General features: G+C 45.1%; 1 protein-coding gene across 1 annotated transcript in view; it reads right to left on the bottom strand.

The window, feature by feature from the left end:
• ADAMTS20 (ADAM metallopeptidase with thrombospondin type 1 motif 20) overlaps positions 1-24924 on the bottom strand; it is a 1033120-nt gene that overhangs the window by 514728 nt on the left and 493468 nt on the right. The window contains exons 19-21 of the mRNA XM_086919514.1: positions 21154-21318; positions 15968-16087; positions 2605-2712 (exon numbers count right to left, since the gene is read on the bottom strand). Of these exons, the coding sequence (XP_086775640.1) occupies positions 2605-2712; positions 15968-16087; positions 21154-21318 (393 nt within the window). The remainder of the gene's footprint in view (positions 1-2604; positions 2713-15967; positions 16088-21153; positions 21319-24924) is intronic.

The raw sequence follows: 24924 nt of genomic DNA on the forward strand, positions 1-24924 counted from the left end.
GTAAATCCAATGAACCAATCATGAACATCAATCACAGTTACACTTTATACAGGGAGAGCATATGCACTTTAGCACTGGTCAGCAGTGGTAAAGTGCCCAGAGTCATTAAACCAACAAAAACAGGTCAGAGAGAGTATTGGAGGAAGGCAAAAAGTTTAGGGATGACCCTGCCAAGAGGCCCAGGTCCAACAGTAATATAAAGAGATAGGTAAAGTGAGGAGAAACCATGGATACACTTATGAACAATCAATGGCTGGCAGTACGCAGCCTATCAGATCCCAGCATTTCAATGGAGATAAACTTCAGGAAATAAAACCTTACACCTACTCTCTTACTAAACACAGGGGCATATTTAAAAGCCCCTATTGCCACCACAACGTCACTTTTTGGACATTGTTGTGGCGATAGGGGCTGTGCCTTAAGTACAAGGCAGCATTAAGCCACTTAACATGGCTTAATGCAGACTTGCAAATAAGGCCCCCTTTCATGCTAAACTTAGCGTGAAAGGTGTGGGTAATGGATGTAGCGGTGGGCGTTCCAACGCAACATTAATTGATTTTGATGCTGCCCTATATTTACAAGGGTCACGTAAATATGGGGCAGTGTCAAAATTATGACCTGGGAAAACCTGGTCTTAAACAGGCATAACGAAGCTAAATGTTTAATTTCTCCTTGTTTATGCTGTTTCTGTGTGCTGCTTTGTACAGCACACATAGAAACAGCAAAAGGCCATTGATTGTTTATGTACAGGAAAGGGTCCCTTTCTGCACATAAACATTCTATACAATTTTTTACGTTTTGCAACTTCTACATAGACGTTTCAAAATGCCATTCCAGATTGTTTATGTGCAGTAAGGGACACCTTCATGCACATAACCAATCTTCCCCTACATTGCAGGCACCCTTGCACTCATGTGCAAGGGCGTCTGTGTTGGTGCTAGGCAGCTAAAATTAGCACCAGTGTAGGGGGAATACAGGAGCATATTACCAAGCAATAGTGATAATTATCGCTATTGCTTGGTTAGAGACAAAAATTTACAGCTGAGCTGCGGTGATTTTTATCGCAGATAAACCTTGGTATTACCAAGGTTTATCGCAAATGCGATAAAAATCGGCCGCAATGCATGAATATCGCTGAAAAGCCAGCAATATTCATGCATTACCGAGCTAATGTTCTTAGCCATTTTATCCACCTCCCATTGGATAACATGGCTAAGAACTGCTCAGAAGACGGAGGCGACAGAGTGCACACCTCTTGTTTCTTGATTTTTTTGCTTGTTGCTTTTGCTTTTTGCTTGTGTTTGGTTTTGCGTGCTGGTCCGGATCGTGTCCTGCCCTTTGACACGTGTAGATACTACATTTCAAAGACTGGGGCTTCATGTCGTCCCAGACCGGCGCAGAGCTGGTTTCCATGCATGGAAACCCGCTGTGCGTCCGGTCTGGGACGACATGAAGCCCCAGTCTTTGAAATGTAAGAACTGCTCAGGGCAGGTGTTAGCTTTTGGAGATATTCACGCTTAGCGCGAATATCTCCATAAGTTGGTAATAGGAGATAGCGATGTTAGCAACTGTTTCCAGTCGCTAACATCTTGGCACACCCACTTTGCATGTCATTAGTGATAAATATCACTGACATGCAAAGTGGGGCCCAAGATGGTCGCTATCTCCTACTAGCTGTCGCTAACTGGTGTTAGCGACAGCTAGGTAATAGGGAGATAATTTTATCTCCGCTTTCTTGGCTTTTAAAGCCAAAAAAGCGGAGATAAACCCCCTTGATAATATGCCCCCGAGTCCTTGTAAATACGATGCAACCCTGCGTTTTGGAAGTGGCGGAGCAAGGTGTTAAGCCAAGGTGGCTAACGCCACGCTCTGCCACTTCCTAGTAAATATGCCTCATAGTTCCATTTTGTTGGGTGAAAGATCATTTTAAACGTCTGGTTCTGCTTTGCACCAAGTGAAGGTTAAAAGATGTGAAACAAATCTAGTCTGGCCTGCAGATCAGTAATGTCCATTGTTGATGTTTTACTTTGCTCTGCTTTATTTATGCAGAGATTGGACCGAAGAATTTGTATGTTGTAACATAAAGTATGGGCTTTGGGCCACATAATTATCTGGTGTATGCACATACACTCGCTTTATAAAAGTGGCTGGAGTTTATCGTCAAAGTAAATTGAAATCTTAGCGTTCACATGTGAGACACAGGTCACGTGACAAGCAGGTTTTTAAATTATCCATGGGAGAGGAAAGCGCTGTAAAATGGCCCTCAATTATTTACAAGAAAGATTATAGAAAACATGTCTACAGTTAAAAGAAAATAAATCATCACATCTTCATAGGTTGGTACACTCTAATAAGTATATATTTGATTTTTTAAATGTCTGTGAACTTTGTAAATGTATTTGCTTACAAATTTGTCATGTAGTAGTTTACGTTCACTGTAGTAGGAATTCGAAAACTACATTTAAAACAAAAAAACTGAAACAGTTTATTGCGAGAAATGTTAAGGGAACATTTAATGTTGTGTGTAGAACGATTCGCTCGAATACAAATTTGATTAATTATTGATAGTTCAAGGTGTATTAACTAGTTTAAAGAATTACTTACAGGTGTCCATGATCCAAACCGCCATTCAATAAACTTTTTCCCTCGATTTGAAGGAGTGGCTGTTGTAAGCGCTTTCATAACTTCTTTGCAAGGTGCAATTTCACAGTCCTGTAAAAATATACATAACGCAGATAAAGAGAACTTGTAACATGAGTATAGAAAAACACACGAAGAGTGGTAAGCGGAAACTAAACGAATGTTTTCAACCAAGTGTGACACAAAATGTACATTGTATGCCTTCTTTTCCCGGGCACTGGGCACGCTGACACCACACAGTTATTAGATCTGGGTGCCGACTGCCCCCGAGCGGGCACGACCTTTCCCTTTATTCATGCACGCTCCACTCGTAGGCGTGAGCGCGACACAACCTGCCTCTGCCGGGACAATCTGCTAGACCGCTCACTTATGACATCCCATCCCAACTCAGTCTCTTTTTCTTCTGCTTGGAGCCCATCGTCTCCCTACTTGGCATGCACAGTTTTTCAGGCGGGAGCTTGGTCTGGGGTTTTCTCTCAGTCTGTACCTGGGGTGACCACCACGGGTAACGAGGCGGGATTCTGGTGGCTCAGATGTTGCCGTTGCCTCACAGGCCCCCGGTATTGTTGGTTCAGTCTCCTGGCATGTGTGCAACAGTGGTCTCTCTTGCTCTTTTCCGTCATTCTCAATGGCGTCTTGGATACTGTTTGCTTCCATAGTGGAGGGAGGTTCAGGCACCCTCTTAAACCAGGAGATGTTTCAGGTCACCTTCTCTTCTCTTCTATGGTTACCATGGTCCCTTTAACACCGACCACCATCCAGTGGCCTGGTTCGTACCTGTTTCAGAACTTTCCTCCTGGTGTCCTGTCTTTCATTATTACAGTGTCCCCTCTTCGCACCTTTCTGGGTGCTCCCTTCTGGTCTGGCTGGCGGCAAGATTTTGCTTCTCTCTCCGCTCGAGGGCATCTTCTTCAAAGGTATGTAGGTGGGTTCCACCTAGGGCAGACAGGGAGGGGTGTCACGGCAGACTCCATTGAACATTAGCGACCATGGTGTACAGTGGGTGGTGCTGTGGGGGGTGCTTCGATACTCCCAGAGGATCAGTTGTAAGTGTCGCTCAGAGTCTGCATTCTCTGCCACAGCAATCCGCAATGCTTTTTTGAGGGTTCTCATGAACCTCTCAACCTCTCCATTGGCTTGTGGCCACTGCAGGGTGATGAAGTGATGTCGTATGCCGTGATGCTGCTTGAAGTCGTGGAATTCATTCCCTTGGAACCAAGGTCTATTATCGCTCTTGATCTCCTCTGGGCACCCGAACATTGCAAAGGTCTTCTCGAGCATTGGGGCCACCCGGGAGAACGTGGTAGAGCTGACAACTTCTACCAGGGAATATTTGGAGTAGCTGTTGACTATCACTACAGTCGTACGACCATCAGGAAAACTCCCAAAATCGATGCTCACCTTCTCCCACAGGGTCTTCCCATGCTCTTCTGTCTGGATGGGTGCAGGTCTTTCTGAGGTGCTGGTCAACTGGCAGGCTGGGCATTTTTTACAGCTTCTCCCACATGGGCCTCGAGCCCCCAAAAACATACCTTTTCTCGCATCCGGGCCTTCATCTTATCAATTCCTTGATGTCCCCCATGAGCCAGTTGGGTTGCCTGAAGTTGCAGGGCTGCCAGTATGAAGAGTAGGTATTCTCTTAGCAAAATCCCTCCTTGGGTTACACTTAGCTTGTTCCTGATCCTCCACATTTTCATGAGGTACTCCCTCTCAGGTACTTCCCAATCATTGGCCGATTGCAAGAACTTGTGCCAATATCCACCTTGGACGGCTGCGCGTACTTTGGAGATCACAGGATCCCCTTCTGCAGAGTGGCTTTTGGGTAGGTGATGGTTGAAATCATGCTCAGGTGGGCTTCCAGTGCCTCGACAGCTGACTCCTCTTCTTGGTCATCATTTGGTGCTGGATGTGTCGAGAGGAAATTGGTGGGATTTTTGGCGCCTGGTCGGTAGGCCACTTCAATTTCGTATTGCCGGAATCCAATAGCCCATCGCTCGATCCTCGGGGTGGGTGTGGTGCTGATCCTCTGATCAGCGGCACTAGAGCCTGGTGGTCTGTGAGGACCTTGAACGGCTGACCGCAGACGTATGAATGAAAGTGACAGCATGCCCAACGGCCAGGGCTTCCCTCTCGATTTGTGCATAGCGCCTCTCAGTGGGTGACAGAGCCTTGCTGGCATATGCCAGGGCCGCTTATCTTCCTGGCTCCTGCTCCTGGGCTAGTACTGCCCCGAGGCCTACAGGGCTGGCATCGACTAGTATCTCTGTCTGCTTGGCAGAGTCAAAGTATACCAGAGTGGTGTGGTCGAGGAGCGTGGTCTTGATTCTCTGGAATGCTGTCTCTTCCAGGGCTCCCCACTTTCAACTTGCTTCTGGCTGGGTGAGGTTTCGGAGTGGCTCCGCGATGGTGGCCAGGTCGGTGATGAATCGGCCACAACACATGGCCATCCCGAGAAAGCTTCGTACTTCAGACACTGTCACTGGGGCTGGTGCGTCCTTGATCGCTTGGGTCCTCCGCAGATCCACTTGGATGCCTTCCTGATTGAACAGGTAGCTGTAAAACTCTATCTGCTTTTGGAAAAAGAGGCGATTCTCCTTGTGCAGGGTGATGCCAGGGTCTGAAAACCCTCTTTAATGTAGCTCTCAGATGGCGGTAGTGCTCGTCCGCAATTTCAGAGTGCGCACTGAACGTGGTAATGTAACGGTTCTCTTTGGCTAGGACTAACTGATGATAGCCTGCGTTCAGGTCTAATTTTGAAAACCAACGGGACCCACTGACGTCGGCCATGATGTCGTCCATCATTGGTGTGATGTGCAGTTCGCGCCAGATGGCCTTATTGGGGAGGTGCATGTCTATGCACAGCCTGATTTTTCCTGGCTGTCGGGGCTTTTCGGCAATCATTATGGGGGACACCCACTGTGTGGGTCCAGAGACCATTTCAATAGCTCTTGTTCCACCAGCGGTCTGAGGCGAAAAGGGATCCTCCTGTGTCGTAGTGCCATAGGTGTGATCGACTGGTCAAAGTGCAACTTGACTGAGGCCTTCTTGATTCGTCCCAGGCCTTAGAACAAGCTTTCAAACTGGTCTAGTAGCTCTTTGGTTTGGTTTGGTTCGCCTGCACACTCCTCACAAACATTACTAGTCCTAGATCTTCGGCAGCATGGCTGCTCAGTAGGGGTGTAAGCCTCTTGGTTGATGACGTACATGAATGTTGGTCATGATCTTGTTGTCCTCCGGTCGTATCGTCACGGTCATCTTACCGCGGAATGGCAGGGGTGAATTGCTTCCTTATGCACATATTTTTGCTTTGGACAGTTTGAGCTCTGGTTTAGGACTCAGTCAGTTATATTGTTGGATCCCATGACATTCACTGACGCGCTGGTGTCGATCACCGCTCTCACCTCTGACCCGACGATCTTTACTGTACACGTGGGATGTGGCCTTCTCAATTTCTTCAGTTCCTTGTGAATGACACCAGGAAGGTTTCTCCTTCGTCGTCCTCGGTGGATGAGTCATCTGCTCGGTAGGTGGCTAGGTCATTCTTACTCCCTCTTTGAGATGATGCAAGGGACAAGCTCAACAGCTGTCTTACGAGCTTTCACATGGGCCTGGCTCCTCTGCCATCCTTGCGCGGGCCCTTACGTCTGCACATGGATGCAAAATGGTTCAGGATGCCGCAGTTGGTGCATGTCTTCCCTTGGGCGGGGCACGCATGTAGTGGATGTTCTTCATGCCAACAGTACCTGAACTGGCCTCTATGGGTCTGGGGCAGGCGGGACCACGTCCTGCTCTTCCTGTCTTGTGTCATGACTGCATCAGCACACTCCGTTTTGATGGTTGAGCTCTTTTCAGGTTGAGCGCGTCGGCGCCAGGTCCATTTCATCTGCCCGTACTGCATACAGGTCATGTAACCTGGCCATGATCAGTATGTCGTGTAGGCGTATGTTTGGCTGCCTTAATATGAGCCTGAGTAGCACTTTGCTGCACACTCCCTGGATGAGCTGGGCTCAAATCTCTTTCGCTGCCCTTCCGTCAACGAGATGCGTGCTCGCTAGCTCCCTCAGTCTTTTGTGGAAGGCCTCGATAGATTCACCTTCCCTTTGTCTGGCATGTCGCAACTTGAATCTCTTGTAGTCTGGATTCAGTGGAGGGTCAAAATGCACGTTGAGCGCTGCCACCATTGCGTTGTAGTCAGCTGGGCCACCTGTGTTTGGGAGGTGTTTGAATAACAGGTAGACTTCCTTGCCTGCATAGTGGAGCACGAGCGACCGCCTGACTGCCCCATCTGTTTCCCTGGTAGCTTTAAAGTAATTTTCCAAACTTTGCACCTGCCTGCCTGCCTGCCCCTTTAAAAGTGCGGGTGTGTTGCCACCTGCACTGTAAAACAGGACGGTTTCAAAGCAGCAGCTCCATTTTTCACCTGAATGCGCTGCCTTCAAAGCAGCATGAGTTCACGGCTGCCCTGGGGGCAGCACATTCACTATTATGCGGCACATTTTTCTGGTTATCGCTGTGTGTACCTTTTGAAAGGTGCACCCAGTGCTATCCAGGAAAATGTGTTGCATACTGTAACACAGCCGCTTATTGTCACATTTAACTTACCTATAAGTCCCTAGTATAGGGTACGCTGTGCATCCCAGGCTTGTAAGTTAAATGTCATGGTGAACTGCAGCACTTCTGTGCCAAAACTAAAGTGACAAAATAAAACATGTCTGCAGAACTGCCACTGCAGCCTTGTAGTGCAGTTTTAAAACTGCCATTTTGACTTCTCAAAATGAGTCTTTTGAGAGGCTTAACCTTTCCTTTTTCAATAGTTTTACATCACCCCTAAAGACGGCTTTAAATGCCCATGAAATAGGGTGCATGGTATTTAAAATGAAGAACATGTCGGTTTAATATTTTACATGCTCTGGCAGTGAAAAACCTCCAAAGTCCTTTTTTACTGTGTAAAGGCTGGCTGTTAAATAGGCTAAGATTGGTTTACACTAGCCCATGGAATAAGTACTAAATTCAGTTTGGGAAGTAGATTTAAAATTCTTTCAAGGGCTCATTTTATTTTTAATTTAAAAATCAAATAAACTGTAAAGTCAGATTTGATATTGTTACCAAGGAACAGACTCTTTCAGAAAGGTATGTTTCTGTCCAACTCCAAAAGGCATTCCTGCCAATGTCTAGGGCTTTGGGTGAGGGAAGAAGTCTTTCATCTTTAAGCATTAGGGTCTGTGAGTTGTACCAAGCCCCTTCATGCCCGTCAAATGATGCCTATACTGTCATCGACATATGCAGCTCACACCTGGGCCTTTCTCCAGGCTGGCTCCAAACCGAGTGAGAGAGGGAGCCTCTGGTGGGAGCTCTGCACAAGGGAAGAAATGCTCTTCTACAATGGTTCCGGGGAGAGAAGCGCAGTGTGGGATTTTTTGTTGCCAGGCAAACAGGGACTGCTGCAAAAGTGGGTAGGTTTGCTTTAGGGAACTTTTTCCCCTATTGTTAGGGAGGGGAACAGCCGTGATGGCGTTACTGAGCGCTCTATAAGCTCTTTATTATTATTATTATTATTAGGGGCCATGAGTAACTCCAGCCACAGTCTAATGACAGGCATAAATGTGGCAACCGTGGACACCCTCTTTAGAACATTACTGAACCTGTGGAAGACAGAAAGACTGCACCTGCTGTACAGACCTGTGAGAATAGACTTAAGGGCTGACCCTGCTCCGACTTGTACCCAGGACTAAGAAGTGCACTTCAAGGGTCAGTTGGTTGACCTGCAAAGGCACAAGGACACAAAATCTGCAAGAATCCCACTTTCCTGAAAGAGCACTAGTTTCAAATAGACTTGCCCTGGACCCTACATGTTGCTTCCCCTGGAGGGTGTCCTGACCCCCAAGTGCTGTTCCTGAAATCGTGGAACCCTTGGCTACTGTAAATGTAAATGTAAATGTGCTGGACTTGTAAAGCGCACAGCTGCCCGTAAGCGTCCCGGCGCTTGCTTAGGGAACCCATCCTGGTATTCCCCTGTGAGAAACTACGGCAGGGTGTCCACAAGGTGAACGCCAGGCATCCCACCGCGAGGGGCCGTAGTGGAGATTAAGCAAGCTATTGCCCAGAGTCGCAGAGTGTGACCCCGTGAGTTGAGTAGGCACCAGAGCAAGAATTGTCGAGTCCGTGGTATTTTGAGCCCGAGACCCGCCGAGGCGGGGAATCGAACCCTGGTCCACGGTCGATCTCAGCTTCCGGGTCTGCCGCCTCTAACCACTGAGCCACGCTTCTCCACCCACTGAGCCACGCTTCTCCACTACTACTACTACTACTACTGACATAGTGTTTAGAAATGTTCTGGCAACTGTTCTTCAAGACAACCAATGACAGACAGGGACCAATCTGCCAGCTGATCCGCTGAGGATGCATTGCCAGTGGGCCTAACTTCACTATAGCTTTTGCTACGTTTTCCATTCAATGTTGGTTTTCTATTGCCGTTGATGCTGTTGATGATTTTACTCCATCCCACAGGTCCCTCGACCATCACCAACAAGTATCCTATCAATGCTGATGATCTCCAGGGTGTGAATCATGAACTTTTATGCTTGTAGTCTTCCCATCTTCAACAACAACAACTGCATCTGGACCAAGTCCTCCTGCAACCCATCGCCATCGAATTCAACCTGCTGACTTTGACGCTAACAAACCCATCAATGTCCAGCCAACGTCTAGAACTGCTTCTAAGAAAAGAATGTAACTATTTAACTGGGACAAACTCAGATCCTATATCAGACTGGAGATCAACTGCATCAACCTTAACTTTTGACTTTGCCCTGTCAAGCAGAACAAGTTGCCCTTGGTTGCCGTTTTGTAATTTTTGGTGATATTTTTCATTACAAATTTTTTAATTCATATTTCCAATTCTCCTTATTGGATTTTTGTCCTTTGGTGTCATTTCGTCCAGCTCATTAGAATATTCTCTATATATTTGGAGTGGGATTTTTATTGTGTTGCATTTTCAACTTTTTAACTGTTTTATTACTTCTAAATGCCTTACACATTTTCTTGTTAAGCCTGTTTGCTCTGTGACATAGCTCAGGTTGAAATGACTGAAATCTTTACTGGCCCTACCAAGAAGAGTGGCTTTATTACTTGTGGTGCAAAACCATCCAGTCCAACTAATAATCCACTTTGTCACAGTCATCCAAGGCCAAAATGGCTGCTTGTTTGTGTTAAATTAAGGGGAGTTCATGCTATTTTTAGTAATTGGGCCTTATGCCAGTTTAGGACACAAGGTGCTGACATCACTTTACACTTAAATTCTCAACATTTTTAAGCAATTTCACAAAATTAATTTATAATTGGATTCAATCTTGTCCACATTATAAGAAATGCCTTATACTTCAGAAACGGGTAATAGACATTAGATTCAAGGAAGTAAGGTTAAAGTAAAATTCTCATAATTCATTTAATGCAGGTGATGGGTTGAGATTTCCAATTGCTAGTGACTGATAATATAGCAGCAATGGTAAAGAATTGAAAATTTGGACTATACCTTTGATTTGACATACAAGCATGACTAACATATCACACTTGGATGTAGGAAGATTGAGAATCTAGCAAGAAATGTAACATACAACCCATGAAACCGTTTAGTTTATCACACAAAGAAAGCACATTAAGTCTATACATATTGGCCATGCCTTTTAGGAACCAGTTAGCCACCATTCCACTGCACCTACACATTTTATGGATAATGCACAAGTCTAATATTGTATACTAATGTAGGGTACAGTCTTTCAAGGCTATGAGTCATGTGGAAAAATCAAAGCAAGCTATAGAAACTATCTTGTGAACTTAATCCTTCACCATGATGACTAACTTTCCAGCAGCATTTGGAAGACATGAGTACGGGGGGAAATTGAGCACTGAAACAAGTGCAAAATACTAGGGAAACTAAATCAGGGAAATGTAATATCATACATTATCACATTTTATTAATATTATGCAACAAGAAGTCACAAATGTATAATTGCTTGAAGAAATCCTCATTTAGAATATTATTAAGGGTTCCATTTTAATAAATGAATTAGCATTAGGTAACATTTGGAAACACAACATTTTACCATGGCCCCCAGGCTCCATTGCAACATATTACATTTTGTGTCAAATGGCCAAACCATATAGCTAAGGAAATGTTGTAATATCTATGACTATCATCTCAAACTTGAACTCATTCAGAAAACGTTGGCATGCTGTAGAGAGGAAAAAAGGTGAGAGTCTAAATGAATCCCACTGACTAAGGGCCTGATTACGAGTGGGAGCAGGAGCGCCACTCCGGCACTCCGCTCCCACACCGCCAAACCTGTGAGCACAGCACCCACCAGATTATTAGGGCCGCCACGGTTTTAATGGCGGCCCCTCCTTCATGAAAATAGTGGTGGAAAGGAAACAAAGTGCCTCCTGTTGCCTCTGGGCCGTGGGATGCAGGCAAGGGGGCACATGTTGTGCCCCTCCGTGTGCATGCACCCCGGTTCATGCTGGCATAGACTGCACCAGTTCATGGCATGCAGGTCCTGCCTTTGACTTTAACCGCCTGCCAGTAACTAAAACACTTTTATTAAACACTCACTACACAATACCATGCATTGAATTGCAAATATGTCCAATCATGTTTGGTAGCAACCTCAGGACAGTTAATATGCCCAGAAAGCCCTAAACCAAAATCACAATCCCCTCCATCTATACAAGATAAAATATCACAAAAAGGGATAACAATAGTAATAAGTTAGGCCTACTAGCTTCGTCACTACATTAGTAAAAGCAGAAAACATGTTATATTTCAGCACTGCAACACCTCTGAACTTAATGGGGACAGTACCAACATTCAATACTATTCATAGTAATATAAGAAATTTCATTTTTCATCATTAAAAGTGTCACTAAAGCATTATATTGGAAATCATGTGTGCATGATTTTTTTCCCTAATTTTATTATGCACCTACTGCAGCTTTCATACCAATCACCAACAATTCTTGCACTCCAGAGCCTACAAGCAAAGGTTCCAACTCAAGGAATGGAATGCCTAAATACGTGGACAGTCTCTCAAAGGTTAAGGATTCCATATACTGGGGGACTTAGGGCAACTTTATAGGAACATTGTGGGGCATCTTCTGGGAGACTGCTGCACTTCCTACATCCCCACAAAACACTTTGGAACCACTGGAGCCTTAATGCCCTCACAGACCTGGCTGCCTCTCTGTACCAGAACAACCTTCCTAGGTGCCACATGGGAGCTGGCACCTTCTTCTGTATCCCACCTGCTGGAGTCCAGCATGGGCAGAAATAGGCTGTCCAGTTGCACGCCCACCCCCTAGCATGAGCACAGGACCGCCCAGCCTGGCTAGTATTTGCTATGGGGAATCCTATCTTCTGGGCCAATGCTGATTGCAGTGGGCCATGGTGGATGGGGTTACCAAGGACCAAAAATGGTTCTATGGAGGTGGCCCTATGCATACCCCCTCTGTTCAAAAAAGTTATAATGCAGCTAGCAGCAACTTCTGGGGTCTTGCTAAATTCTCTGCTCGGTCACCGGGGGTACCAGACTTTATGCTTTGTTTTCTCTGGCCATTTAGGGACGATATTCACAGGAAAGGTAGTGTGCTGCTTCTGGTGGCAAGTTCTCAGTTTCATATACAGCATGCTTCCCGACCTCCAAAATCAGCTTTTGTTGTTGAGTTGGATTCTTATAACTCCTGTTATTAAACCTGTCCATTGCTTGGACTTCTGAGGGTGTCTTCTGCTTGGGGGGCTGTCTTCTACAGCCCCTCCAGAGCCAGCAAGTTAATCACACTCAGTGACGCACTCCCCAGGTCTCAAAGCCTCCTGCCTACCTGAATGGCTCCTCTATGTTAGCAGAATCAAGTGCCATTCCACAGAATTCCTAGAGGAGTCATCCAGGGATTCCCTGCAAGTACATCAAGGTGCATAAGGTAGTCCGCATTACTGGCCCTGGAGAGACCCATTCTAGTGTGTGGTGCCAGTTAAAATTAAAGTCCTTCAGCCCATCTTTTTAATGGGAATAGATAGCTTCTCCTTCTAGCTGGGCATTTATTCACCATCAATGCTCCCGGATCCAGTATCCTCCCAAGTGTCTCTCCCTTGTGCAAGCATTTTGTAAGTGGGGGTGGAAAGTTCCAGAAAACAGGCACTCTTGGCCAATCTGATGGGGCCACATAGTCACTCCATCCCTGTCCAAATCCTCCTTCACAGCATTTTGGGACTTTTTAAGATAGTGAGTAAAAGTGGTCTATGGAAAGAACTTCTCTGGGACCTTGAGCTCAGTAATGCCGAACACCTGGCTCTTTGACGCTGAACCTCCAATCACTCCTAGGGTGGGGTCTGATCAGGGAATTATAACAGTGAATCAACTGCCACCCTAGAAGGAAATGGGTGTTGGGACAAAATACCAAATAGAGAGATTTGCGTCCCTTCGAGCTCAGCCACCGACTTTTTGGAGTTGTACGAAGGTCTCACTTTAATCTTAAAGAGCCTTGTCGTGATATGTGTATAATGTAGTTCTCAGTAAGCTGTACTGCAAATAAAAGTACAGAGCTTATTCAACAAATGCACGTCCAAGGCTTGGAACGAGCTTCCGTTTTTTCTGAGAAATGCTGGAGACCTTCTCTCCCTTAGAAAGGGTCTGAAAACCTGGCTCTTTACTTATTGATCCCCCTTCGACTATCGCTTAAGCAGAACTCAGCGCCAGGACAACCGAGAGTAATCGTGCGCTTATATAAATTTAATTAACATAACATAACAAATGAGTGGTTGTGAAATAGTCCCTCCACCGTTGACATGCATACTAAAAGTTACTTACAAAATAATGAATCTATAGCTGAATAAACTTCCAATAATTAACTGTTACCCTTGGAGTTGTGGTACTCCTGGCAGAAGCTATATTGTGTTTTCACACCACACACTAGGTACACCTTGTTTGTTCAACACTAGGTACAAGATGTGAAAGAGTGTGCTTTTGTATTCACAGACTACAGCACAATGACACATAAGAATGTCATTGGGTGCTAATACCAAGGCCTCAGAATGCACATTATATAATGCCCACGATGTCTCATTGTTCAAGAGTTCTCCTCTTTTCTGATTTTCAGCATCATAAAAAAAAAATCTCTGGTTGATACATTTTCCATTTAGTGCACTAACCTTAACAAAGGTACTTTAACCATGTTTTATCCTTTTAGATGCAGCGTTGCAGGCATGGTGTTTGCTTGTGTCACTGGATTTGCAGGGGAGAAGATGTCCACAGCATTGGAGATTCGCAGGAGAGCAGCATGGTGTTCGCTGCGTTGCTGGATTTTCAGGGGAAAAGATGCCAGCACTGATGGAGATTTGCAGGAGAGCCTCAATGCAGAAGAAGTTCGGCCGGGTAGTGGGGACATGCAGGTGGGTAGGATCACTGAAGAGGATCTGTCCTCTTTAACCGGGTGTTAAACCAAGCTCTGCCTCATGGTTTGAATGTGCTATAAATACTGTTCCCAAATCCTGATGAGCCAGCTCAAATATTCCCACAGTCATGTGCCTATGAGTCAGCTCAAATATCCCCATAGTGATGTGCCTATGGGTCAGCCCAGATATCACCATAGTCAGGATGACGGACCTGAAGGCCCTGGGAATAATACTGTTTGTACTTTGGTGTTTCATGACTCGGTGGCCTAAGGTGCCGGGGGATAATTACCATGCCAAGAACGTTGTCAAGCCGATGTGGCATTGAGTCCCATAACCAGCCAGGGAGGCAATGAGACGTGTGCTCGATCCTGCAAGCCCCCCCCCACACACAAGGTACAGGAGGAATGAGAACACTAGGAGATGAAGGTCATAACAATCTTCGCCCCCAACTGACGCAGCTGCTTGATTCCTTTCCACTGAAACTTTGAAGGGAAAGACCCTGGTATGTTTGGTTACTGAGGCCTGGCCATCCTCCTTCGCTTCTGTGGACTTGGGCATTCCCAAGCCAGGTGCAGTGTGAGGATTTTATTAACACATGCAGATTTACTGTGAGTGAGACTCAGGGGGTGAGAATCTTTCACAGAAAAGTGAAAAATCCCCAGTAATTAAATGGGTGGAACCTCCTTTGCTAAAATGAGAAATTAATTTTGATTTTGAAAAATATGTTGTTTTCATGTCTAGAATCTATGCTTCATAAGGCAATGTTTGGTCAATAAGGATATTGACATTTTTGGGTTTGAAGCGCAAGCGGATATCTTATAAGTATCTGGATCCTTTTACCTGTAGTCAATGGCATTTTTGGTGTACACCAGTATAGTGTATCTGGGTAAGGACAACTTATTTTTTAGGTGATCAATGATTTCTCATGATTTGTGGTGAAATAAATTGGCACGTCATTTGTTTTAGAAATAGCCAGAAAGTTGTAAATGGATTTATATATAATGTTTTTCATTACCACTTCACAGAATTGCAGCTTTCATTTGAACCACGAATGTGCCGGCGTGAGCATAAAGTATATGTAGTACAAACCGTCAAAAAATTGGCTGTTAATTAGCATTATGCTTATAAGGGAGAAAGCAAAGTGCGGGGAGCTCCCTATGCTGAATGTTGTGTAGGATGAATGAAAATTCAGATTGTGAAGTGAGTAGATGTCATGGATTTTATTTAGGAGACTTCTTTTGAGGGTAAACTCACAAATGGAGGTATTTGATGAGACACTGTGGCAGCTGTCAATTTTTGAAAGGTTTTATGATTGACTACTGAGACATCTGATGCATTAAGTGTGGGATGGGGAGGATTTTAATGGCCTCCCTAGTAGATATTGATGGTTGTGCAGACCTTCCAGTTGCCTCCCTATTGGTGATCTTTTTAGACTGGAGGTGTGTGAAAACTTTTGAGCAGACTTCCAAGGAACCATGCAGTCAGGCGTATGGAAATCAAACATTCATTTTATAAAGCAACTGCTTTGATTAGTTGCAAAGTATGACTTCTCCTTCCAATGAACAAATACACAAGCAAGATAACACACATTTTTTTTAGATTGCTTCCATGACATTGCCTTCATGTTCATCAGAGCAACAGTCAACCACATTAACTTCTGGAAACATTTAAAACAGAGCCTCTTCAGTCAAACGTTGGCTAAAAACACTTACATGAGCCAGCCTTCATTTAGTTGACTTCTGAAGTCCAATGTCTGTAATCTTAATGAATTGTTTTTTTAATAATTAAAACACATATAATATTTGTTTTCTGCTAATGCAAAAACGTGCCTGTTGGTATTACATTGTTTAAAAGGAAATTCTGATAGTGAGCAGCATTTTCACTTACCTGGTTATCTCTTGGACGGGAAGCAGCATTACACTCTAAGTCATCCACATGAGAACCGTATGTCCCTGTGATACATTTTACAACACGCATTTCATATCCACGTCCACAGGTTACAGAACACTGACAAAGTAAATAAACAGACCTGTTCACTATTTAGGGGTGGGCTTTTGGATATATGTAACACACATTTAAAAAGTAAAATATATATTTTAAATGTTAGCAAGAGACTTTGTTATATACAGTTTAATGAGGCCGTTTCTTTTTCACCTACTTTTCCAATATCAGGGAACAATAGAGCATATAATTATGATTAGTCCTAGGCAGCCATCCTGTCAGCCACATTCAGTTTCTTTATTTAGTTTTGTTTATTGCCATTTTTGTACGTTACACCATCCCCCTTTCCTGCCATGTGTATCCCCCTTCCCAGCACCCCTCCCAGTACCTACTTAATGGAGATCACAGCAAAGTTGCAACACTGGCATGCCAAAGGCAAGCCTGTCTGCACCCAGCACCAGGAACCCTGGCCCTCCTGGCACCCACAGGTACTCCATGGCAAATCTCTGAAGCATGGAACCCAGACGTCGCAAACAACTGCTGCCTCGCATCTCCTGGTCCCACAGAAGGAGTATTCACCTGCCACTGCTGTTTTTTTACCTGCAATGTCGGGCACCCCGCCCTCATAGAAACCAACACCCAACACCACTCACACTCTGCTGATCAAGACCACCCTGAAACCACTCCGATGCCTCCTGATCAATACCTGATTGCTCTTCAAACAAGCCACTGAAGTGTGGGACATGATCTCCACCCTCACACCCATGTAACCTTCATCATGGAGACCTGGCTCAACCCCTACCCTGCCCCTAACATCGCTACAGCAACACCCAATGACTACAAGATGACACACTAGAAAAGCACCAACAAACAAGGAGGGGGCATCGCCATAAACCACAAAGAATCAATCTGCTGCACCACCACCAAAGACGACACCACAGCGATCATAGAACCCCTTAATTACCAACTCCAAACCAATGACACAACAACCATCAAAGGCACCCTCACCTACAGACCCCAGGACCATGCACTGGCCTCTGCGATGCCATCACAGACTTCATCGCCGCACTCGCAATTGAATCCAAGCACTACATCTTCCTTAGAGACCTCAACTTCCACCTGGATGAACCCACAGACACTAACCCTGCCAACCTCCTGGAACAAATAAACAACACAGGCCTCGCCCAGTTGGTTACAGGCCTCACATACAGAGGAGACACACTGGACCCTATCCTCACGTCCAGCAACAGAGTGAAAAACAACTGTGATACAGAATTCACCTAGACCGACCACTCCATCGTCTACTTCACCATCACAGGGTCACCTTGCACCACCTCCAACCCTCCCAGCACCTCCTTCTGCAGTTGGAGCAAAGTGACACAGACCCAATACTCCGCCAGGAAGAAGGACTATTGTGCTGTTACAAGGACTGAGCCTATACTAGACTGATGCTCTATAGAACCTGCTGCCCTGCTGTGCTGACCTACTTCCTTATTGACTGGGTGAGAAGGACTGGACCTGAATCTCTTGAACCTACAACCCAAAGGGACACCAAGGGCAAGTTGGCTGGTATCCTGATCTGAAGCCTCAGGGACATAACAGGCTTCCAGCAAACTTGCTTCTGCACCTGGACCTGCCATCTGTGAGTCTACCTTGCCAAGTGGTGCAACCCCAGTCCTGGACCCTTGGTAGTGGGCTTAAGGGTCTTTGCCAGCCTCTGTGAATCCAGCCCAGCCGACGTATCTCGTCTGCTGCGTGGTGCAGCCCAGAGCAGAACTGAGCATCTCCGCTGCTTTGTGGATGGGACCCGCCACAAAGACTTGCATTGATACCACAATCCGCATCACCTTCTTGAACCGCCACTGCGTGATTTATCCTCAGTGCAGGCCCTTGCATCTCTAATCTATGGAAGCCTCAAGGACGAACTCAGTATCACAGCTATTCTGAGCCAACGCATCATCCCGACTGCTCACTGTATCCTTGACACCGGACTTTGCATCGCAAGCCCCGTCTATGGGATCCTGGATGCCGATGCAACAGTACTTCATACCGCACCTTCGGCGCACCATGGAACTGACGCATCGCCTCAGCTGCACAACGCATCTTCAACACTGATCCACGCATCGCTTTGCAATCCAGATTTTAAGGTTCTTTGCTCTATGGGCCTAACTTGGACCCTGTAGCCGTCCTAAGCTTCATGTGCCTTAACTTGTGACTTTGTCCTAGTCTGGCGTGTCCAGATATCCACAGTGGACTCTTTGCGATTTTTGGCGCTATTTGGACCTAAAACATCAACATTTATTATCTCTAGTTCCACTAATGGGATTTTTGTCATTTTGATCTTGTTTTATTTATTACATTAAGCTCTGTTTTTCTACCTTTGCGCATGGTCCTCTTTGTGTGGTGTTTTTCATTGTTTTACTGTTTGAAGTGCTGCACTAATCCTTTCCAACCTTGGCCTGTTACATTCACCGTCTGCTGGGGAGTGGACAGGAAGCCCTGACATGGATGTCGGTGCCTCAGCGAGAAGGCGGTCATTAGGGACCATTTCATCCAGGAGGCAACCAGATTCAAGTGAGCACACAGTCTTACTAGATCCCAACTGACCACAGTAAACATTAGAAACACTACCACTCCAATAAGCTTTGGCTCAGAGTTCTGGCAGTGTGGGGCCAATTCTGAATGCTAGAGCTTGATAAGGCCCAGTACATCCTGGCACGAGCACTCTTCAATGAAGGGGTCAATAAACCAGGCACCTTAGTGGTTCATAAACAGCAGGCCTTCAAGACACATAGGTGAAGTCAGGGTGGGCATAGTGACCCAACCCACGATGGAGGGAAAGCTCTCAGCTTTCTGGTCCGTCTACCTATCACGCTACATGGCCACCTAGCTCGACACCTGCCACATTTAGATATTTCTGAACGTGGTCACCCTCTCCAAGCTCTCTGTATCTGCAACCATTGAGCTCCTATAGTGGAGGCTGACATTCTCACAGTTATAGGCTAATTCAAAGTCTCTTAAGCCCTCAGACCAGATGGCTTCACACCACTTTTCTATAAGCACTTTGCACCTCATCTCCTCCTGATCCTCACAACCCTCGTGAACTCTTTCACTGCAGACAGAGGGACATCTGTCTGCATGACAGAGGCTTGCATAGTGCTCCTAGGCAAATTGCTAAAAGACCCAAAACTCTGCAGCTCCTACTGCCCGATAGCCCTCCTGAACATAGACTTAAAACTCTTTGCGAACGTTCTAGCTAATTATCTCAATGCTCTGCTGCCTGATTTGAGCCATACAGAGCTGGGTTGTTTTGTCTCTGGCCGCAACACTAGCAAAAAGATCAAACTTGTGCTTCACCTCATCGATGTGACCAGGAAAAAGGGGAAGGCAGCAGTCCTCCAATCCCTGGATGTCAAAGAAGCATTCTACGGGGTGGAATGGAGTATGCTATTTGTGGTGCTCTAATTTCTTTCGTTTTGATGACAAAATTAGAGGGCTGAGCCTTACCTCCTTCCCTTCCACTCTCACTCCTGTCCTAGACAACCTAGACTTTATCCTGGGACTGGAGACAGGGGCCTTCCATATATGGCGAGAGAAAGGCTGTTCTGCCTCCGAGACTATTTCATGGGAGACCAGACTATAACTTCTGAGCGAGTCAAACTTGACTATAGGATCCCGAAATCAGATGGATTGTGTTATGTTTATCTCTAACACTGGGTCTCCCACCCCAGGTTAAAATAGGGTTACCAAGGCTCCTTACCCCCTCTGAACGCTATCTCCAATGTTTTACCTTCCTAAGCACCTGATCTCCAATATCTATAGCCATTTCAACATTGCCACCCAAAACACTATACCAATTACACCAAGAAAGGGAACTTCAGCTTACTCTAGACACCAAACAACGACAGGAGATATTACTTCGCCAGACACATGCAAGAAAGGGAAATTCTTTATGAAATATTATATCACTGGCATCTTGCATTCCACTGCCTGCGCACCATCAATGGAGCCCACCCAGTGGCATATGGGTGTGTATGTGGTGACACCAGCACCCTCTTACACATCCTATGGTCCTGCCCTTGCCTTTAAATTATTTCTAGTCTGTGGCCGTGTTGTAGCTGGTCATTTGAGGTAAGCAATACACTTGATTTTTTTTATGTGACTATACTGGGTGGTGCAGTAATTTATTCCTAGCTGCCACCTTTTTTGTTGTTTCTAGTGCTGCCGCTGGTAATGGCTTTTTGGGATGTTATATTTCTAGTAATCTCCCAGATCCAGGGCAGAAAATTCACCAAACTTCCTGAATACACTCTGCTAGGAAAAACCAGGGAGGGATTTTACCCCCTACACTCCACTGCAAGGAAGCGCATTTCGCAACTCTTCCTTGGCCACAAAGCACACAATTGTTTCCCTCTGGAGAAGCCCACCAATCCTACAAACGAGCACTGTCTTCCTTAAATGTGGCTCCTCTTGAGCCACGAGGAGATTATCCCTTTTTCACAAACTCTGGCACACAGTTCTTCTATTTCTGAACTCAAATTTCTGGAGCAGGACGTGCCCTCAGAGACTTTGTGCATTGGGCCTATTAGACACAGTTACCATGCTATGGCGTGGCCCTCCTGACAGATGATGTTGTGTAAGTTGTAACATTCCAATGTCCATGCAATGGGTGATGGTATGGAATGGAGGTTTGGGGGATTGTTACCCACCACATTGATCTGTTGTTACTGCAAACATTGTGTGTATGCCTTTAAATGATAAACTTCAATAAAAATCATTGAAACATAAAAATATCAGAATATATTTCCGTAAATCATATGTACGTATTTATTCCAGTTAAATATAATCTCCTTGACCACGAGTCAGAAACTGTAAAGGGCAGAGGTACGAATCCTAATCTAGACTCCTAATACTTTCCTCATGGAATCCCAAGTAAAACCTGCAAACACGCACCTAGAAGCCAAATTCTACTATAAACAGAGATTCATCTGCAGCAAAACAGTTTACATAGTATGTAATTCAAGCACCATCCGCAGAGTACTTTGTTCTACTCTGATTCTCAAATAATTACATTAATCCAGTTTGTGATAGTCTTCTAAACCCAGACACATTGCTGCTGCTGTTGTACTTACAGATCCCCAAGGTCCAGCTTGCCAGGATGCACACTCTTGAAGTTCACATGATTTCACTGGCTCTGGTTTGTTGTTGGGATCACAAAAGTCGTCTCTCATTAGTTCATCATTCAATTGGCAAGAGACTTGACGATGTCTGGTGCCCTTACCACAGGTAACTAGGCACTACAACAGGAGAGACAAAATAAAGGTAAACAATATAAAGTGAAACCGAAATACACCAAAGTATTGTGACGTGCACACTAGGGACATTGTTGTGCTCCTTTCTTATACAAATAATCCAAACCCCACATTGAGCACACAGTGATATGACCAATAGTCTCGGATGAAATTTTGTTTACACCAATGTAATCATTTGTAATTTATGTCATTTTGTGTTACTATTAATATTACACGAACATTTCCAAAAGTATGCCAAGTCACCTAATACAGATTATGTTTGCATAAAAATCCTATCGCAAGAGCATCGGAAGAAAGCAAACTAACCAAATGAGTCTTGCTGAAGTTTGTTTCAAACATTATTTTGCGTTATGTTTTTGCCATGAAATGCCTTCTCTTCCAAAGCGTACATGAGGATACATTGCGCATTAAAAAATAGCTCAAATGCCAGACCTACATTTTTTACGCATTATCGCGTAATTTTGTGTAAGTGTTGGGGTATTTAACATAATGTCAGCAAAGGAAATTATAGAAGTTTTACCCACGTCCAGTCATCAATGATGCCCTTTGCGACACAATCGACAATGTCATGTGTGAGTCATGAGAAACGGTGCATCTCAGGACAGGCGACTGACTGGGTTATAGTTTGAACCGCTCGCTATCACTGTTTTTAAAGTGTTACTTTGTAATTACAACATGACTTGAACAGTAACTTTTAACAGTATTTTTAGGATTTGAAAACAAATATTAATAAAATATTAGCAAAGTTAACCATCTTCCCATCCCCTTCGGTGCAACTGTTCATTACCTTTGGGCAAGTTCAGCAACCCTGGGTGTTCAGGCTAATTTTACCAGCTTCTCTCCCTTCCAAATCAGCTGTAATCGGCCTTCAGTCATGGGCAGTGGGCTCCAGTCGGAAGCACTGGCTGAATCCAAAGCCCTTGTCGGAACACGGTGTCATGCCACAGCATCTGAACTAAAGCAAGGTGATCTAGTACTAGTGCACCAATGACAAACAAGGATGTCAGAAAGTCCTTTCTCGAGCCAGCCACTAACAATAACAAAAGTCAGGGTCCTCTCGATCGCTAGAAACAGCTCAAAGAATGCAGAACATCATATGATGATGGTAGTGGGTACTGCCAAGCAATGCACAGAAAGCTACGAACGACGACACTAAGGAGGTGATGGACGGAGCACCAAACAGCAGCAAAGGACCTCTTAGGGGGTAGTGGCAGGGGAAGAACAGGCCCAGGAAAAGGAAAGATCCTGCTCAAAGAGAGTGAGTCGAAGAAACTAGCCCTAACTCGTGCTCTCTTAGGCACTGCTTATGACCTTACTTGTGACATCACTGATGACATGTTAAATTGCATCATTGATGACATCACTGATGGTCTCTCAAATGACATCAATAATGACATAATTGATTACAACATTCAAAGGTACCAATACTCTGCCTTCATCTATGTGCAGAAGGTAATAGCTGAAGGACCAGGGGCCAGATGTAGGTAAATGGCATTTACCGATTCGTAAATACCGAATTTTACCAATTCGGTATTTACAAATTGGTAAATACAATGTAGGTATTTTTACCGAATCTTTAAAATTCGGTATTTACCGAATCATTATTTACTTATTCGGTAATTGCCATTGATTCCTATGGGCCTTGAGGCCCATAGGAACCAATGGCAATTACCGAATCAGTATTAAATTACCGAATTAACAAGGGGGACAGGGTGTCACTTTGACTGTTGCACCCCTGATTCAGGCTTGTGTGCCATGTGACACACATACATGCCCCTAGGGCATGTATGTGTGCCACATGGCACAGGTGTACATGCACAGATGTGCATGTACACAGGAATTCGTTATTTACCATCAAATAGTATTTGGTGGTAAATAACGAATTCTTAAGGGCCTGTGGCACTGTTTTAAGTGCCACCTACATCTTGATTTACAGAATCGGTAAATTTACCGATTCGGTATTTTCCCGATTCGGTAAATTTACCGAATCAGTAAATTTACCGATTCTGTAATATTTAGGCCCCCTACATGTCAAACATCAAATAGTATTTTGTGTCCTACATCTGGCCCCAGGTTCTTTGCTCCACCCTCTGTAAGTGACCAGTGTGCACTATACATGCCCTTTGTCTGTGAATAGTGATTGTTGGCCACAGAGCCTAGCCCTAGGCTAGGGCCTATGGCCAATCCCCCACAGGCAAATAGCTCTTGAAAGTCTTCAGCTTGGTGTTATGGGGTCTGTGCCCAATTTTCCATCAGTGGCCAGCCCCTACTGCCCATGGCCTTCAGCCAAGGAGATATACTGCCAATCTTCAGTGTCTTCAACTCAAAAACCGCACTGTTCTTGAAGTATGTGTGCCCAGAACCTGTAAATTAAATGCTAATAGTGGGTCTGCAGCACTGGCGCTGTCACCCACATAAGTAGCCCTGTAAACCTGTCTCAGGCCTGCCATTGCAGTGTCTGTGAGTGCAGGTTTCAACTGCCTTGTCGAGCTGGCAACTTGCTAGGCTCAAACCTTCCATTTTACTACATGTAAGGTAGGCCCAACATACCCCCCGGACAGGGTGCAGTGTATGTGAAAGGAAAGGCATCTACTGGTGCTTTACATGTTCTGAAAGTGAAATTCTGTCAACTTTGTTTTTCAATATAGCAAGGACTATCTCTCTCATAGGTTGTCATTGGAGATGACTTGTTAAATTTTTCAGGTGTGTCTTTTAATTGAGAGGAGCTGGAGATTTGGAGCTTAGGCTCTCCGAGCTCAGGATTTGTTAATACATCTTTTAGGAAAGGTGGTTTTTAAATTGCGTTTTTGAAAATCCAACTTTTAGAGAGTGCTAATTCTTTTTATTTACCATCCTATGACTCTGCCTGCCGGTGGAATCAACGTCTGGTTTAGACTAACAGCTGGGTTGTTTGTGCATTTACTCTAGACAGCCCCACAAAGGGAGCTGAGGAGTGCCCTGCATATCCTGGTGGCCCATCATCAGGCTGATGGGCCTTCCTGAGCGAGAGTGGTGGAAGGAGTTGTCATAGACAGCTGAATAGGACCTGAGTAGCTTCTCACAATGTGGTCCCCTGTAGTATGTCTGGAGCCAATGCATGGCACCAAACACTTCACTTTTAAGCATTCCTACTTCAAAGGCTAAATGGGTATACATATTGGACCTGTAACTCTACATTTTTAGAACATGTCTGGATCAAGAGATGACTCTGCCAAGCAGAAGAGCTGTAAGGAGGAGTACTGCCCCTTTGCTGTGTGTTGCTCTTTTGGGTTGGCCTCCAGTTGCTGCTTCTGCTGTGGAGAGGAAAAGAACAAGACTTTGCTGTGTATCCTGCTTGGGAAATTTCTCCAAGGGTTTGTGGGTGCTTGCCTCCTGTTAAGAAGTCTCAGAGTCATCATAGACTTTACCTGCAGCATCCCTGAACTCCACTGTTGAGAGTTCTGGCCTGCCAAGTGGTGCCCATTTCAGTTCTGGGCCCTTGGAAGTGGTTCCTGCTGCGAAAAGCTACATAAGGCTTGAAAATTAATGCAGACCAGAACTGTCTTGGATTTCGAGGCATCACTTCCCCTTACAGTCCGGATTCAACGCAAC

The sequence above is a fragment of the Lissotriton vulgaris genome, chromosome 1_1 (genome assembly GCF_964263255.1).
Source record: "Lissotriton vulgaris chromosome 1_1, aLisVul1.2, whole genome shotgun sequence".
Taxonomy (NCBI): domain Eukaryota; kingdom Metazoa; phylum Chordata; class Amphibia; order Caudata; family Salamandridae; genus Lissotriton; species Lissotriton vulgaris.